Source organism: Arvicola amphibius, chromosome 4, assembly GCF_903992535.2.
Source record: "Arvicola amphibius chromosome 4, mArvAmp1.2, whole genome shotgun sequence".
Lineage (NCBI taxonomy): Eukaryota > Metazoa > Chordata > Mammalia > Rodentia > Cricetidae > Arvicola > Arvicola amphibius.
Genome location: NC_052050.1, coordinates 114,366,806 through 114,381,445, shown reverse-complemented (window position 1 = coordinate 114,381,445; position 14,640 = coordinate 114,366,806). Strand labels below are relative to the sequence as shown.

At 37.9% G+C, this 14,640-nt stretch overlaps 1 protein-coding gene across 1 annotated transcript in view; it reads left to right on the top strand.

Moving 5' to 3' along the window:
• Window positions 1-14,640, top strand: part of LOC119812945 (probable ATP-dependent RNA helicase DDX60) — a 107,845-nt gene that overhangs the window by 69,641 nt on the left and 23,564 nt on the right. The window contains exons 26-31 of the mRNA XM_038327990.1: window positions 2,848-3,009; window positions 4,159-4,306; window positions 5,645-5,797; window positions 8,135-8,239; window positions 10,683-10,883; window positions 13,926-14,030. Coding sequence (XP_038183918.1) covers window positions 2,848-3,009; window positions 4,159-4,306; window positions 5,645-5,797; window positions 8,135-8,239; window positions 10,683-10,883; window positions 13,926-14,030 — 874 coding nt within the window. The remainder of the gene's footprint in view (window positions 1-2,847; window positions 3,010-4,158; window positions 4,307-5,644; window positions 5,798-8,134; window positions 8,240-10,682; window positions 10,884-13,925; window positions 14,031-14,640) is intronic.

Here is a 14,640-nt window from a genome sequence, read left to right as displayed (position 1 = left end):
AAATGGACTGAACAATGCACAAAGTTGTAAAACCGTGACACAGTGAATTGTTATGCACCATTGTAGGTAATGATAGAGGGGAATGACTGCATAACTTCTGTTATGCAAATGATTTGTACTTATCTAACACAAAATTCAATCAGTTCAAACCATCAAGATGCTGGATGTGGGAATCCCCTAACAAATGCACACACAGCCAAATTGACGACATTCTGGACAGCAAGAAACTTTTATCCAACATCCAAAACAGCCGGTCATTTCCTAGTGCTGACTTTGGGTTAGATTACCAACTTGTTATGGTCAACATTCAACTGAATGCCAGGCAAGATAAACAGTAAGATCAACTGTAAACAACTATGAACCCAGCTGTATGGAGACAGTATAAGAGAACTGCTCAAAAAAGATTAGGGAAATCATTAAACAACCCTATACAAATATAGAAAGCAAATGGGAGAACATCAAAAGAGCTGTACAGGAGTCTTCAAAGGAGATGATGGATCATGCAAAAAGGGCAACACCAGTAGAATGACTTACTGCAGATACAATCAACCTGGATGGTGAAAGAAGGAAATGAAAGAGAAAATGAAGACAATCCAGAGGCAGCAAAACACCACAACTATCTGTGCAGGGAAGTCAAAAGGAGAGCGAAAAAGGATGAAGAGCTGTATATATAATATACATACATATTTATATCTATATCTAATCTATATCTATATCGATATCTCTATCTCTATCCATATCCATATCTATCTATCTATCTACCTATCTATCTATCTATCTATCTATATATATATATATATATATACATATAGAAGGTATATGCAAAGAGGTCGAAGTGGCTAGACTCCATAATAAAACACATCTTGTCAGACAGATAACATTCAGATATGCACCACAGATTCCAGTGATTAAAGATGGACAAGGTCATCTTTTAACATAACCAGGGGAAATAAAACAAAGATGAAGCCTACACTTTGACACCATATACAATGACCCTAAAGCTGTCATGTAGATCACAATGAGAAAAACTTTGGCGGCCACTCGAACGTCAGAGATGATGAGGAAATATTTAATATTGACAGGAGGAAAATAGAAGAAACTATTAAGAGAGCAAAATACAGAAAGGGCCCAGGAGTGGACTGGATGACATCACGGTAGAGGAGGTGGAGGTGGCTACAATAGGCTCGCAGGCTGAGGCCCTTCTCAGACTCTTCAGAGAGATATGGGAACACTAAGTGATTCCACAGAATGGAAGCACGGAGTCATAATTCACATATACCAGAAGAAGGACAAGCTGGACTGTTCAAATTACAGGAGCATTAGTTTGTCATGCCACAGCAGCAAGAGCTTATCCTCCTCCATTTTCCTGCAAAGGATCAAGGGCAGAAGAGAGAGGAAATCCTAGCAGAGACCCAAAGCACATTCCGAGCTAATAGGAAGGAGCACAATAGATCAGATCTTCACTTTGAGGAAACTGGCAGAAAGATATGAAGAATTTGGAAAAGACTTATATGTTGGTTACATTGACTTCAGGAAGGCATTCAATAGCATTTGGAGGGAAGGACTTTGGGAAATAATGAGGTTCTAGAGGTACCCAGAGAAAATCACAAGAATACTAGTGCGTTCATAAGGTATCAAAATATGACAGCTAAAATTGTACGTATGAAGTTCTATCTTCATACCTTTTAAAGGAATAAAGGATTATTATATAAGACAAACTATGAAAATCATTTCTTACATGCAGTGTGATAGTTAGTCTTTAGTGGCTTATCATATAGTGATAGCCCCAACATTCTGTCCCTGATGTCTGGCAAAAAGAGTGTGGACCGTGTTTAGAGGTGTAGAGGTTGGAAATGTTAATATGTGTCTAAGGGCATACATTTCAAGGGCAGGCCTCAGCATCAATTCTACTGCTCTCTCCTTTAGCCATATCATTGATTGACAACCATTCCATGACTGCAACCACACCAAGAATCTTGGTGAAACTAAAACAAAAAGTCATGAATGCGTAGTTCAGTGGCACAAAATATTAATCGCTGATGTGCAGTTTCTAGGTCATTTCCATTCTATGTAAACTGTATCAGAGAGACATAGGAAGCACAGTTATTTTCAACTAATATAGATTTTTGAAAAGAGATACACTATGACGGAAATGACTGGAACCTGTATGACATAAAAAATAATACCATAATAACACCTCCACAGACAAGGATAAGAGGACACACTCAGTGACATACATGACATACATGTGTATGCAGACCCCTTAATCTATATTTCCATTTTCTCATCTGTGGTACAGAAATGACAGCGTTGAAATAATGTTTGATATAATTGTTGTTGTTTCAAATGATCTAGGAGATTATATCATTAAAAGGAGTGTTCAGAAAGAGAGAGCTAACTGGGAATGGTATGGGCTTTTGATACTTCAAAGCTTGATCCCAGCTGAACACCTCCTGCGACAAGGCTACACCTCCTAATCCTTCCCAACTACAGACTTTGTATTCAAATACATGAGCCTGTGGGGACCACTATCAAGTCAAACCACCACACAGGACCACTGGGGTTAAGCCCTGAAGTCTTGGAGCTAATCCTGCTTTCTGTTTATGCTCTGCTTCCTGACTATAGATACAATGTGAATAGCTACCGCTTACTTTTTTGCCATGCTTACTTTTATCCCAGTATAAGTAGCTGTGTCCTTTCAAACTGTGAACTCATTTAAACCCTTCCATAACTACTTCTTCTCAGCCATTGTTCATAGCCATGAGAAATGTAACACATAACCAGAAAAGATGGAGAAACTGAATCTTATGATAATATACCTTTAAATACATATTTGCTTGCTTCCAGATTTAAGTTAAATTCTGTAGAAGGATGTGCTGAGGATGCTTGCAATTTCCTAGAGTTGAAAGAGGAAAAGAAAAGGCCTCCCAAAGCTGATAAGGAAGCTCATGTCATGGCTAACAGACTTCGAAAAGTTAAAAAATCTTTGGAGAAACAACAAAAGATAGGGTAAGTATTTCACTAATCAAATACCACATTAAGGTTTGTAGAACCCAAATGTCCTAGTAGGAACATTCATTGAAGCTGTTCTATAATGAAGTTCAAATTCCTGCTTGGATTGTTTCTGTTTTTAAATTTCAGAAGGATAATTGTTTGAAGATAGGTGACTTGCATCACATATTCCTTACTTGCATAGATCAGTTTAATTTATGTTTGTTCAAAGCGGGTCTAGATTCTAGTAGTCTGGGTGTATTATAGAAATTGATATGATCATCCCACATTGTCCATGCAACTCTGCCTCCACTCGTGGCCCATTACCACCGTGTGAGCCATAGAGTGAGTTTTAGATTGGATTACCACACCATTTTCACCCTTGGAATTTCATTGCTTTCACTGTGTAGTTAAAACGTGTCCTTCCTCTGGTCCTCTCCACTTTCAGTGACGATGTTGTTTGCAAACTCCTATTTTCATATTTCCTCCTTATGATCACAGAGGTCTGTATTGGACTTAAGACTCTCCAGGTTCACTACTCTCCAACTTAGCTACCTGTGCTGAATAAACTTTTAAATTGGTTAAAATTCCCCATGTTTGGTTTTCTTTTTCCTGTCATCTATCTGATGGGTCTAACTTTTGCTGCGGACTGTTCATCAATTTTGGCTTATGTTTTTACTATTTTACATGTGTTTCCTGCCACTTACCTTTTAGGATATTTAGGATATTCTGTTCACTTCATTTATTCTTATATTTATTCTTTCTTTCTATGGACACAGCTATCTGCCTCTTCAGTACCTCACCGTTATTGTTTGCATCATCTGATCTCATAAATTTGTTATCTGTTCTTTGAATCTTGTACTCATTCCTGAACTTGAACTTATACTTTTTTAATATTCTATTTTCTTTAGTAGGAGATAGATTATTCTGTATTTTAAAAATATATACATTGACCATTGGGAAACAATGGGGGAAAACTCTACAGACAAAAATGTCACATTCATAATAGCTTCATCTTGAGGGATCGTAGGCCCCAGGGGCTGATAAACAAATACAATGGGAGAGAGGACTGAGTTATGATAATATAAATGCATGAAGCAGTGCTTCTGAGATTCCTGTACAGATTAGCTGCAAATACTGATTTCTTGTAATATTATTCTTGTAAAGAGGCGAAAAGAGCCAAAAGCCTTCCAGAAGATTGGATCAAAACATCATGAGTGAAGCTGAACGTGATTACCTCCTGAGGAGTCTGGAGAAGAATATGGAGATTCCGCAGGACTGCACATATGCTGATCAGAAAGCAATAGATGATGAGGTCAGCACCCAGAAGAGACCAGTGCTCTCAGAGTGTAGGCTTCTACCGTGTAGGCAGTGTTGGCCATACTGCAGGCAATTGCTACCATAAGGGAGGTCTCTATGAGCTAGAGATGTAGCAGACAGGAACTTTTGCTGCATACAACATTCAAGGGCCTTCCAATCTACCCTTAGGATAGGATTAGAATTTGTAGACTAATTTTGTCTCATCAAATCACCTAAGTGTCTGTTTTTGCATGGTGTCTTCTATAAAATCTGTATAAAGTCAGAATTTTAACCTATACAGACTAATATATTCAAATTTTTACATTTCTTAAAATTAGGGCCCATCTATATTCCAGCTAAAAAAATTTACCAAAGTCATTGGGATATCTATAATTGGTTTAGCCCATTATCGTTAAACTATTACTATTTATAGACAACATATATAACAATGCAACCAGTTTCAATACAAGCAATAACATCACACACACCACCCACACACATTCACATATCCATTTGCATATTTTCATTGTGTCATGAATCTTATTTTGCCAGCTTCATAAACTGTCTAGTATGTACATCATTATTTTAACTGATCCTTGATATTCCTTTTTATAGATAACTGTACAATCAAAATTGCTAGGAAATATCCTTTTATGTTTCGAGACTTAAACTTGTCTCTTCTCTCCAAATGTTGATATTTTTATATATTATAACACTGGGCACAACTGGATTTCCTCCTTGCTACTTAGAGACCCTTAGGTAATCACTCTGTATTCTCCAGGACCCTTGAATGCACCCGTCTTTTGCAATCAATCGCTTTGTCATGTACACTGACTTTACATTCATATCTTAACTACACAAATAAGATATTTCTGAACATAGGAAGACAAGGGCACTTGCATTCTATCATGTAGTGGTATGTATTACACATCCAACCAGACACAATGTGGATAAAGGCATTACTTTACCCTAGAGTATAAAAGTTTTGCTCTACTTTCTGGGAAGAACTTTAGAAAAGTTTTCACCGTCACTTGATCTTGTTCCAGTGGGACTGGGCCACAGTCTTGTATTTCCCTTGGGGTTATCTACTACACTGGTAGAGTATTCTATTCCAGAGCTGAAGTGAAAATGCCAAGAATTGAGAAAAAATTTTCTTGTAGTGACTGTTGTTGCCATAAAACGTGCTTTTGTTGTTGTTATTGCTAATGATGATGGTTGATGATGTGTGGATGTAGAGCAAAGGCCAAACAGTGATATCATTTGGCCAAATTATTATGTAATACATATATTATTTTCATTGAACACATTTGAATGAACATTAGATAAGTAATACTTTAAATCTCTTGTTTTGCAGTCATTGCAGATGGTGTTTAGTCGGGTGAAAAACCAAAGAAAAGGTGACACACTGAAGCAATTGGCAAGAAGGGGCATTGGCTTTCATCACAGCTCTATGAGCGCCAAAGAAAAGCAGTTAGTGGAAATCCTTTTTAGGAAAGGATTCATTAGGGTGGGTCAATTTTTCTTTGTAAAATTTGAAAATGTAAATAGATGAAGCAGAATGTTCATGAAATGAAGAAATATAGCCACCCTTTACTCCCTTCCCTCATATACCTATGTTATTTGGGCTGTAGACTTTATTTACTGACTGTGGTACCTTTGTATATGCTCTATGTCATTTAACTTGGGAAGGAGGTTTGACTGGTGCCACTCACTGCATATATTTGCCCACAAAAACAAAGCATCTCTATGTTGACCTCGGTGCATAACTTACTCTTATGTTTTTATATGTAGGGTTTGTTGATGTGGTTTTGCTACAAACATTCTCTACATGAATTTAAAGAGTATTTATATTTTAGTTTGGTGAAGATATTTTTTTAATGTGGCAGTTGAAATCATAGCACAGATATCTGCTTCCACAGGGCTTCAAATTATCTCAACAGAGCTTATAAATATGTTGTACTGAAGGTCATTTCTACTGTTACTGATGGGAGACAAGAGGACGATTGTCATAAATGACTTTTGGGGCACATTCTTACTGTGTTTTCTTTAGTACATCCTGGTTAGGCTCATTGCAATAATTCAGGCAAGTATACAGAGGACCCTTAGATTGCTGCCAAGTAAATATGAATCTTGAGCAATATTTAAAAACTGACTCTGACTACTAAAAGTTATCAACCTTACATTTTGTAAGGCATAGGCAAAAAGAAAGAGTAGACAGAATGAAGAGAAAGAAAAAAGGGAAAGAGATATGGTTAAAATAGTATCTGACAGCAATGTCTTATTCACTAATAAAGTGAGAATAACTCAACTGATATAGAATAGCTACTGTAATGGCTTCATCAGAGAAGACATTTTAGGAAGGTATTTGTTCTTTTTGTTTTCTAAATGTAAAGCTCCTACACTCTCAATGCTTGTGCTTGTGAAAAAGATTTGAATAAAAATAATTTAATATAATTTAGTAAGTATCATTTTTCATTTTGACAGAGGCATAAGCCTCAGTTACAAAACAATTAGAAAACATAACTTCACTACCTCAAACATCTTCACAAATCAGAAGCACAAGCAGCATTGATCTAAAGAGTCAGTGAAGAAGGGATTTTCTTAAGGCTGCCACATGAAAAAAATAATACAGAGACATATTCGTAATTATGAAAGCTAAGCCTACAGATTAGGGTTATACCAAGTAGCTCTGATAACAAATCAACCCATTTATATTAATCTATGTTCTGTTGCATGATGCTGTTACCTTGCTTCCATCTTGCACCTCCCATTTTCTCTTCTTATCTGGCTGGCAACTTCTCCTTTCTTTTTCCCAACATCTTCTCTGTCCCTAGAAGTCCTGTCTAATTAGTTATTGGCCATTTAGCTCTTTATTAAACCAATCTGAAGGTGCCTTGGCAAAGACACATCTTCTGAGAGTACAAAAAGACAATTCCACAACAAGATAGGACAAGTCAAGACATACTAGCTACAACAGGAAAAAAAATGAACTAGAAGTTAGATTATGAAAATAAACTTTACATTCTGTTTATGATTAGTGATCATGCAAATTCATGACAGAAAGATAAAATGTATTTTGTTCTTATGCCATTTCTCAATGAACTTTAGTAAATCAAATAGTTACCAGGAAGTAGGCTTGTAAAAATTTTACTGCCTTCTCACATAGAAATTCCTATCCTAATATTTTATTTATGATGTTTAATGTAATACTTATTCCATGTCAGATGTGTTACTTGGTTCTTGAGATACAACAGTGAATGATTCTTAGACTTTAGTATTTTAATAGTATACAAAATAACAGTGATATTGTGGGACATTAAAGGAATAACACAAAGAACAGAGAGATTGATGGTGATGAGAGAATATAATTATTTTAGATACGACCTCTAAGTTCCTCTGTGACATTTGTACTATACAATTAAGATTAAAGTATATATTTCTTGTAAAGAAACAGGTATAACAGATTCCATTAGAGAATGTGCTGTCTATGTTTGCAAAGTAAGAAGAAACATTATGTGTCTCGTTCCCTTAGTTTGTCCACTGCAGTTTTTTTTTTTTTTTTTTTTTTTTATTTTTTTTTTCCTCATGGTTTATTTTTTTTTATATTTAAAAATTTCCATCTCCTTCCCTCCTCCTCCCCCCTCCCTCCCCTCCTTCTCCCCTTTCTCTCCCCTCCTTCTCCCCCTTCCCTCTCCTCCCCTCCACCCATACCTCCCCTCCCTCCCTCTCAAGGCCAAGGAGCCATCATTATTGGGATTTAAATACAGTTCTTAGCAATTTCATGGAAATACTTGTATTCAACCAAAATGCCAGTGTGTGAAATCACTGTTTTATTCCATTTTAGGTGGTGACAGCTACAGGAACACTCGCTTTAGGAGTCAACATGCCTTGTAAATCTGTGGTTTTTGCTCAAAACTCAGTCTATCTGGATGCTTTAAATTTCAGACAGGTAAATAAATATACATTAACTTAATATAATGTATTCATACTATGTAGCCATGAAATAGTAAAAAAAAATTACGTTAACTACTAAATTACTAATAAATTCTCCAGTTCATGGCAGAAGACTGTAGGCGCCTGTCTGGTATTGAGTAAGCATGGGACTATGAGATTATTTTGACCACTGCTAATCATGTGTATGGTCTTTGATAAGGCATTCAAACTCCTCTCTTGTCTGCAGAATCTGGGTGATTATTACTTCATTTTATGCACACAAGCTAAATAAAGCAATTTACAGGAAAGGATCCATATCACAGATTACTGGGAAACATTTACGTTCTAATTTACTGAGCAACTGAGCATGGGTTTCTATTCTGGAGCCATTTTTAATACTTTTCTTGACTCTAGACACACAGTCTGTTTCCAGACCAATGTCTGTACTCTCCTGTGGTATTATTTGGTTGTTTCCCTACAATCTGTGCATGAAGTATTTCCATGTTCTGCCCAGCTCCAGAGACTGACCTAACTGACCTAACCAGCTAATGAGAAAAGCACAGATGCACAGACACACAGAAAAGCTGGGAGCATGTGGCTTTGACTCCCAACGGAGAAACTATATCACTCGGAAGCTCAGTGTGTTTCTTATATAAAGTTGAACATAAAAGTGGGGTTATTGAATTTCTTTCTCATGTTCTCTCTCCTTCTGCTCCTCATCAGGACCTTGGGAGCTCAGTCCGGTGCTGCAATGTGGGGCTCTGTCATTTTCTTCATCTACCGCCAGGTGGAGGTTCTATGGTGATATGCAAGAAATTCATCAGTATGGCTATAGGAACTGGCCTTTTCAGGCTCCCTCTCCTCAGCTGCCAACATGAGAAAGAAATTCAGGACTGTGAGGGAACCTCCACCTGGCAATAGATGAAGAAAATGACTGAGCCCCGCATTGGAGCACTGGACTGAGCTCCCAAGGTCCTGATGAGGAGCAGGAGAGAGAACATGAGAAAGAAAGTCAGGAACGTGAGGGGTGCGTTCACTCATGGAGACAGTGGGACAGAACTAATGGGAGATCACCAACTCCAGTTGGAATGGGACTGATGGATCATGCGACCAAACCTGTCTCTCTGAATGTGGCCAACAGTGGGGGCTGACTGAGAAGCAAAGGACAATGGCTCTGGGCTCTGATTCTTCTGCATGGACGGGCTCTGTGGGAGCCTTCTCAGCTTGGTAGATCACCTTCCTGGACCTGGGGGGAGTTGGGAGGACCTTGGTCTTAACATAGAGCAGGGAACCCTGATGGCTCCTTGGCCTGGAGAGGGAGGGAGGGGAGGTATGGGTGGAGGGGAGGGGAGGGAAGGGGGAGGAGGAGGGGAGGAGATGGAAATTTTTAAATATAAAAAAAAAAACCATGAAAAAAAAATTCAAAGAAAACCAAAAAAAAAAGTTTTCCCCCTCAAATAAATAACCTTTTTTATTGTCCTTAAAAAAAAGTGGGGTTATTGCATACAGTTGAACAAGGAGACAGGTTGGCTAATTTTAGGGGCAGACCCTGAGGGGAGAAGTCTTTAGGCAAAAATATGTGGGAGGAGAAAGCTGCAATGGACAGTTTCTGCATACACTATATTACCATCGAAATGTGGATAAGAAGAATGATTTTTAATCCCTGTGGGGAAAGAAAGGAGATTTTGACATTCCCATGGGTCTGAGGCACTAGGTCCTTGACAAACCCATTCCTATGTCAATGATGTATGTCAGTGATATACATTCATATAGAACTTCATTCATTTCACCCAGGGTTTCCTCAGTTCCCCAAACAGTTGCCTTTCACCACAAAGTCTTGACCTTGTATATTAAAGCATTTTCCTTGCTTTTGATTCTCTTTGTTCCATTATGTTCTGCAGACAGCAGAGTTTGTCTTTATAGAGTTACCTTCTCAGAAATGTTTGGTCAATATTTCTGCTGGCAGCATCAAATGTAGCTATATACAGTAAAATTCCAATCATAGTGAACATGTATAATTAATATTAATAATACATTATCATATAGTGTCATTATATATGTTATATCATATGCTATGTAATGTTATATACATAATATATATAATCATAGAATATTTAATCTCATAAATTATTGTCAGGAAGTGGTAATTATATATTATAAAACACATTGTATATTTATAGCATTAGATATATAATTTTATAGATAGATTAATTTCTGTACAACATTATACAAATACTTAGTATGATTAATGATACATGGGAATGACAGATACATTATTTAAAATAGCTCTACTTTAGATATGATGAACTTTTTAGATTTGAAATTGAAGGCTATTCATTTTAGTTAACTACTAGGCATAGTATACGTGCCCCAAAACAATATAAAAGGAATAGTTCTTTACATTCTTTTAGGAAAAACACTCAGATGGTTCTCACAGCATGATTCTGCTCTGTTTCCAGATGTCTGGTCGGGCTGGAAGACGAGGGCAAGACCTGTTGGGTGATGTCTACTTCTTTGATATTCCACTGCCCAAGATAGAAAAACTCATAAAATCCAAAGTGCCTGAGCTGAGAGGCCAGTTTCCTCTCAGTATCTCACTCATTCTGAGACTCATGCTGCTGGCCTCCAAGGCAGATGACCCAGAGGACGGCAAGGCAAAGGTGCTGTGTCCCCCAGCCTGGGCCTCTACCAATGGTCTGGCTGGCCTGTGCTCTACTGTGCTGTTATCAGGCTTAGCATGCTTTTCCATGTTCTCTAGAGAGCGGCGGAGAACGCTAAAGAAAACGCTAAGGAGAACAATGATGAGCTGTGCTTGTTTTCATTGTCAGACAGAATTGGTGACTGGGTGGGCACTAAGGTGTTCCCATGGTCACTGTCTTCTAGCATAATAGACAGTATTGTCTTGTACCGAGAGTGCTAGCTATTATCTGTTTATACCATTCAGAAACAAAAAGAATTTATTTTTATAAATGTAAAGTAACAGTTTACTTTTTATAAGACAAAGTGTAAGTTAATTATAAATGTTTAGAAAATGTAGAAAGTTGGAAAACAAGCACACCTAAACCAAAAAAAAAGTTCTCATGCCTAGTTCTACTAAAATGATCACATTATTATTAATATTTCTTTTGAACTTCAAGACAGGGTTTCTCTGTGGTTTTCACTGTAGTTTCTGGTGCCTGTCCTGGAATTAGCTCTTGTAGACCAGGCTGGCCTCGAACTCACAGAGAGTCACCTGCCCCTGCCTCCTGAGTGCTGGGATTAAAGGTGTGTGCCACCACCGCCCGGCCACATTATTATTTTGTTTTTGTTTTTCAGACATTTTTTTCAAGGTATGATTGCACACTTTATAAGGTTGTAAGCAAGTGGACATCAAAACACACCCAGAACATTGTCTTGATGTTTTAGGGTCTGATAAAAGGTGTATGAGACCGTGAATTTGAAACTCACAATTAAATGATTTAATTTCTATTTTTGTGACAACACACTGTTAGACGAACTTGTGTTCATTTTCTGTTGGCCATAACAGAACGCCACAGGTGGGGTGAATTATCAAGAAGAGAGGTTTGTTTTGGCTCATGATGACAGAGGTTCAATGCTGCAGGGTGACATTTAGTGAAAGACTTTCTTAAAGTGTCCCAATGACAGGACATCGTTTGGTAAACAGGAAATGTCCCGGCCTATCTGACCTTTCCTTTTCCTTCCTCGTGTATAATCACAGAGGATTCTACTCTTAAGACTTACTCTGCTTCTAATCACTTCCCTAAGTCCCAGCCCTCAATAAGATCACCAGCATGGAGATTAGATTTTAGCATGTTCTTGGGACCACATTTGGACTACAGCAGGACCTATTCTACTATGTACAATATTCTACTAATATATACTTTATTTCTGAAAATATCTGTGGAGCCTTCCCTAGAGAATAATTAGCCTGCAGGACAGCAATGTACTCAAATGAAGGTGGCCTTGTTCATGCTGGGGTCCTTGATAGAAGGAGAGTGGAAGTCTATTTGTGCAGACTTTCTGTGAGGTGAGAAGCTTCAGTACAATGGAGCCAGGCAAGTTATGGATTTAAACTACTTTTAAAATTATGTGTCCAAAATAAATTGCTCCTCATTTAAGTTGCTCTTCTCAGGTCATGGCAGTGAAAATACTAATATATCATGCTAGTATGCCTTTAGTTATAAGCTCTGTACCTCCAGCACAGAGTGAACCACTATTAGTTCCTTTACCCCCACATCCCCTCACCACTTTCCTGTTTTCCAAATGCTGCCTCCTCTGATTCCTATATGCAAGGAAAAGGGGTGTCAGTAAAGGATCCTTTTTGGTTCCCTTCATAACCCACTGTAAAGTAGATGGGGAGTTCACCCCTTTTATTTTCCCCCCTGTCCTACCATTAAGCATATAGGACTTAAATGCAGTAGCAGCTAGAAATATGGCTCCAATGTTAAGAACATGTAAGGTTGTTGCAGAGGACCCGAGTTCAGTTCCCAGTGCTCATACTGGGTGTTTCACACCACCCTGTAACTCCAAGAGGTCTGATGGCCTCTTCTGAATTCCATGAGTACTTGCATATACTGCCCCCATGTATACACATAATAAAAAACAAAATAATTCTTTCTTTTTTGTTGTTATTTTTTAAAGGACATCAGAGATTTTTCTTGCATTCTGTATTCTCTTCAACCTAAGTGTAGACAGGTTGTCATTTGAGTGGTGCTAAGAAAGTTTGCTTTTATTGTGAGTTCATAGATATTTTAGACAAAAGTTGAATACTGCACATCACATAAAAGAGTGTTGTTTGGCACTGGAGATGAAGGAACAATTTCACCCCTTTGGCTTCAGCCAAATTCCTTCTAATAATTTTGCAGTAATGCCATAAATACTGAATAGTATATCTAAACCCCTTCTCATGCAACTCATATGTTGCATGCTCTGAAACTTACAATATGTTTTCTGCTCAGACTGTTTGGAGACATTTTTTTTTTTTGGTTTGGTTTTCTGTGCTTATCTTATTCACTTTTATGCTAATGTGATAAGACCATGACCAAGAGAACTTGGTCATGGCAGGAGCAGGGCAGCTGGAAGGGAGGCAGGGCACTGGAGTAGTGGGTGAGGCTTCCCAGCTTGAGACAGTACCACAATGTAGGGACAGAGAGCTAACAGGGAATGGCATTGGTTTTTGAAGCCCCAAAGCCTACACTTGATAATCCGTCCCTAACAGTTTCATAAACCAGTTAGCAAGAATCCAAACACATGAACCTATAAGGCCATGTCATTCAAACTTCCACAGTGCTCTTTAGTGTGCTAAAGGACATACATGCTCTGTTAGGTGATGTGCTATATGATGAAGGAAAATGTGTTGTATTAAATCTAATTGAAGTTTGTGTATTGTTGCTGTGTTCTGTAATACTTTTTGTATCCTATACAGTGGGTGATCAAGAGCACCAAAAAGAACATTTTTAAGCATACCCCTTTTTCCTTGTGTGCTGTAGTAGAGACAGCCTTTGGAAAAGAATAAAGTAGTAAAGGAGGGAACCCACAGTGACACACTTTGCTTTAGGGGTATAGATCTTGTAATCCACATTATATATGCATAGGATATGTGACATATATATGTATGCGTGTGCTATATTAATTTATCTGGTGTTGTCTCTTGCAAAGACATTTCACTTAATGTAACTAAATCAAAATGCTTTTCTTTGCAGGCACTGTCAGTGCTGAGGCACTCATTGTTATCCTTCAAACGTCCCCGAGTCACAGACATGTTAAAGCTTTACTTCTTATATTCTTTGCAGTTCCTGGTGAAAGAGGTAGGAATCAACTTCTCTCTCTCTCTCTCTCTCTCTCTCTCTCTCTCTCTCTCTCTCTCTCTCTCTCTCTCTCTCTCTCTCTTTCCTCTGCCTATATGTAATAAATTTCCTACTATATAGATAGAATTTTTAAGTAGAAGACTTGATTTTTTTAACATTTAAAAAATATTTATTTTTATTTTTTAAGAAAGAAAATAAACTATCTTTTTCCATTTTACATACTAGTCCCAGGTCCCACTCCTTCCCCTCCTCCCATTCCCTCCACCTCCCATTCCACTCCAGCCCCCATCCACTCCTCAGAGAGTGTAAGGCACATTGCTTGAGAAAGGTCCAAGGCCCTCCCTATTATATCTAGGCTGAACAAGGTATCCATCCAAAGAGAATGGGTTTCTAAAAATCCAGTACAAGCAGGAGGTAAAATTTTTAAGTCTTCTACTTAAAAATTCTATCTATATAGTAGGAAATTTATTACATATAGGCAGAGGAAAAAGAGAGAGAGAGAGAGAGAGAGAGAGAGAGAGAGAGAGAGAGAGAGAGAGAGAGAGAGAGAGAGAGAGAGAGAGAGAGAGAGAGAGAGAGAGAGAGAGAGAGAGAGAGGGAGGGAGGGAGA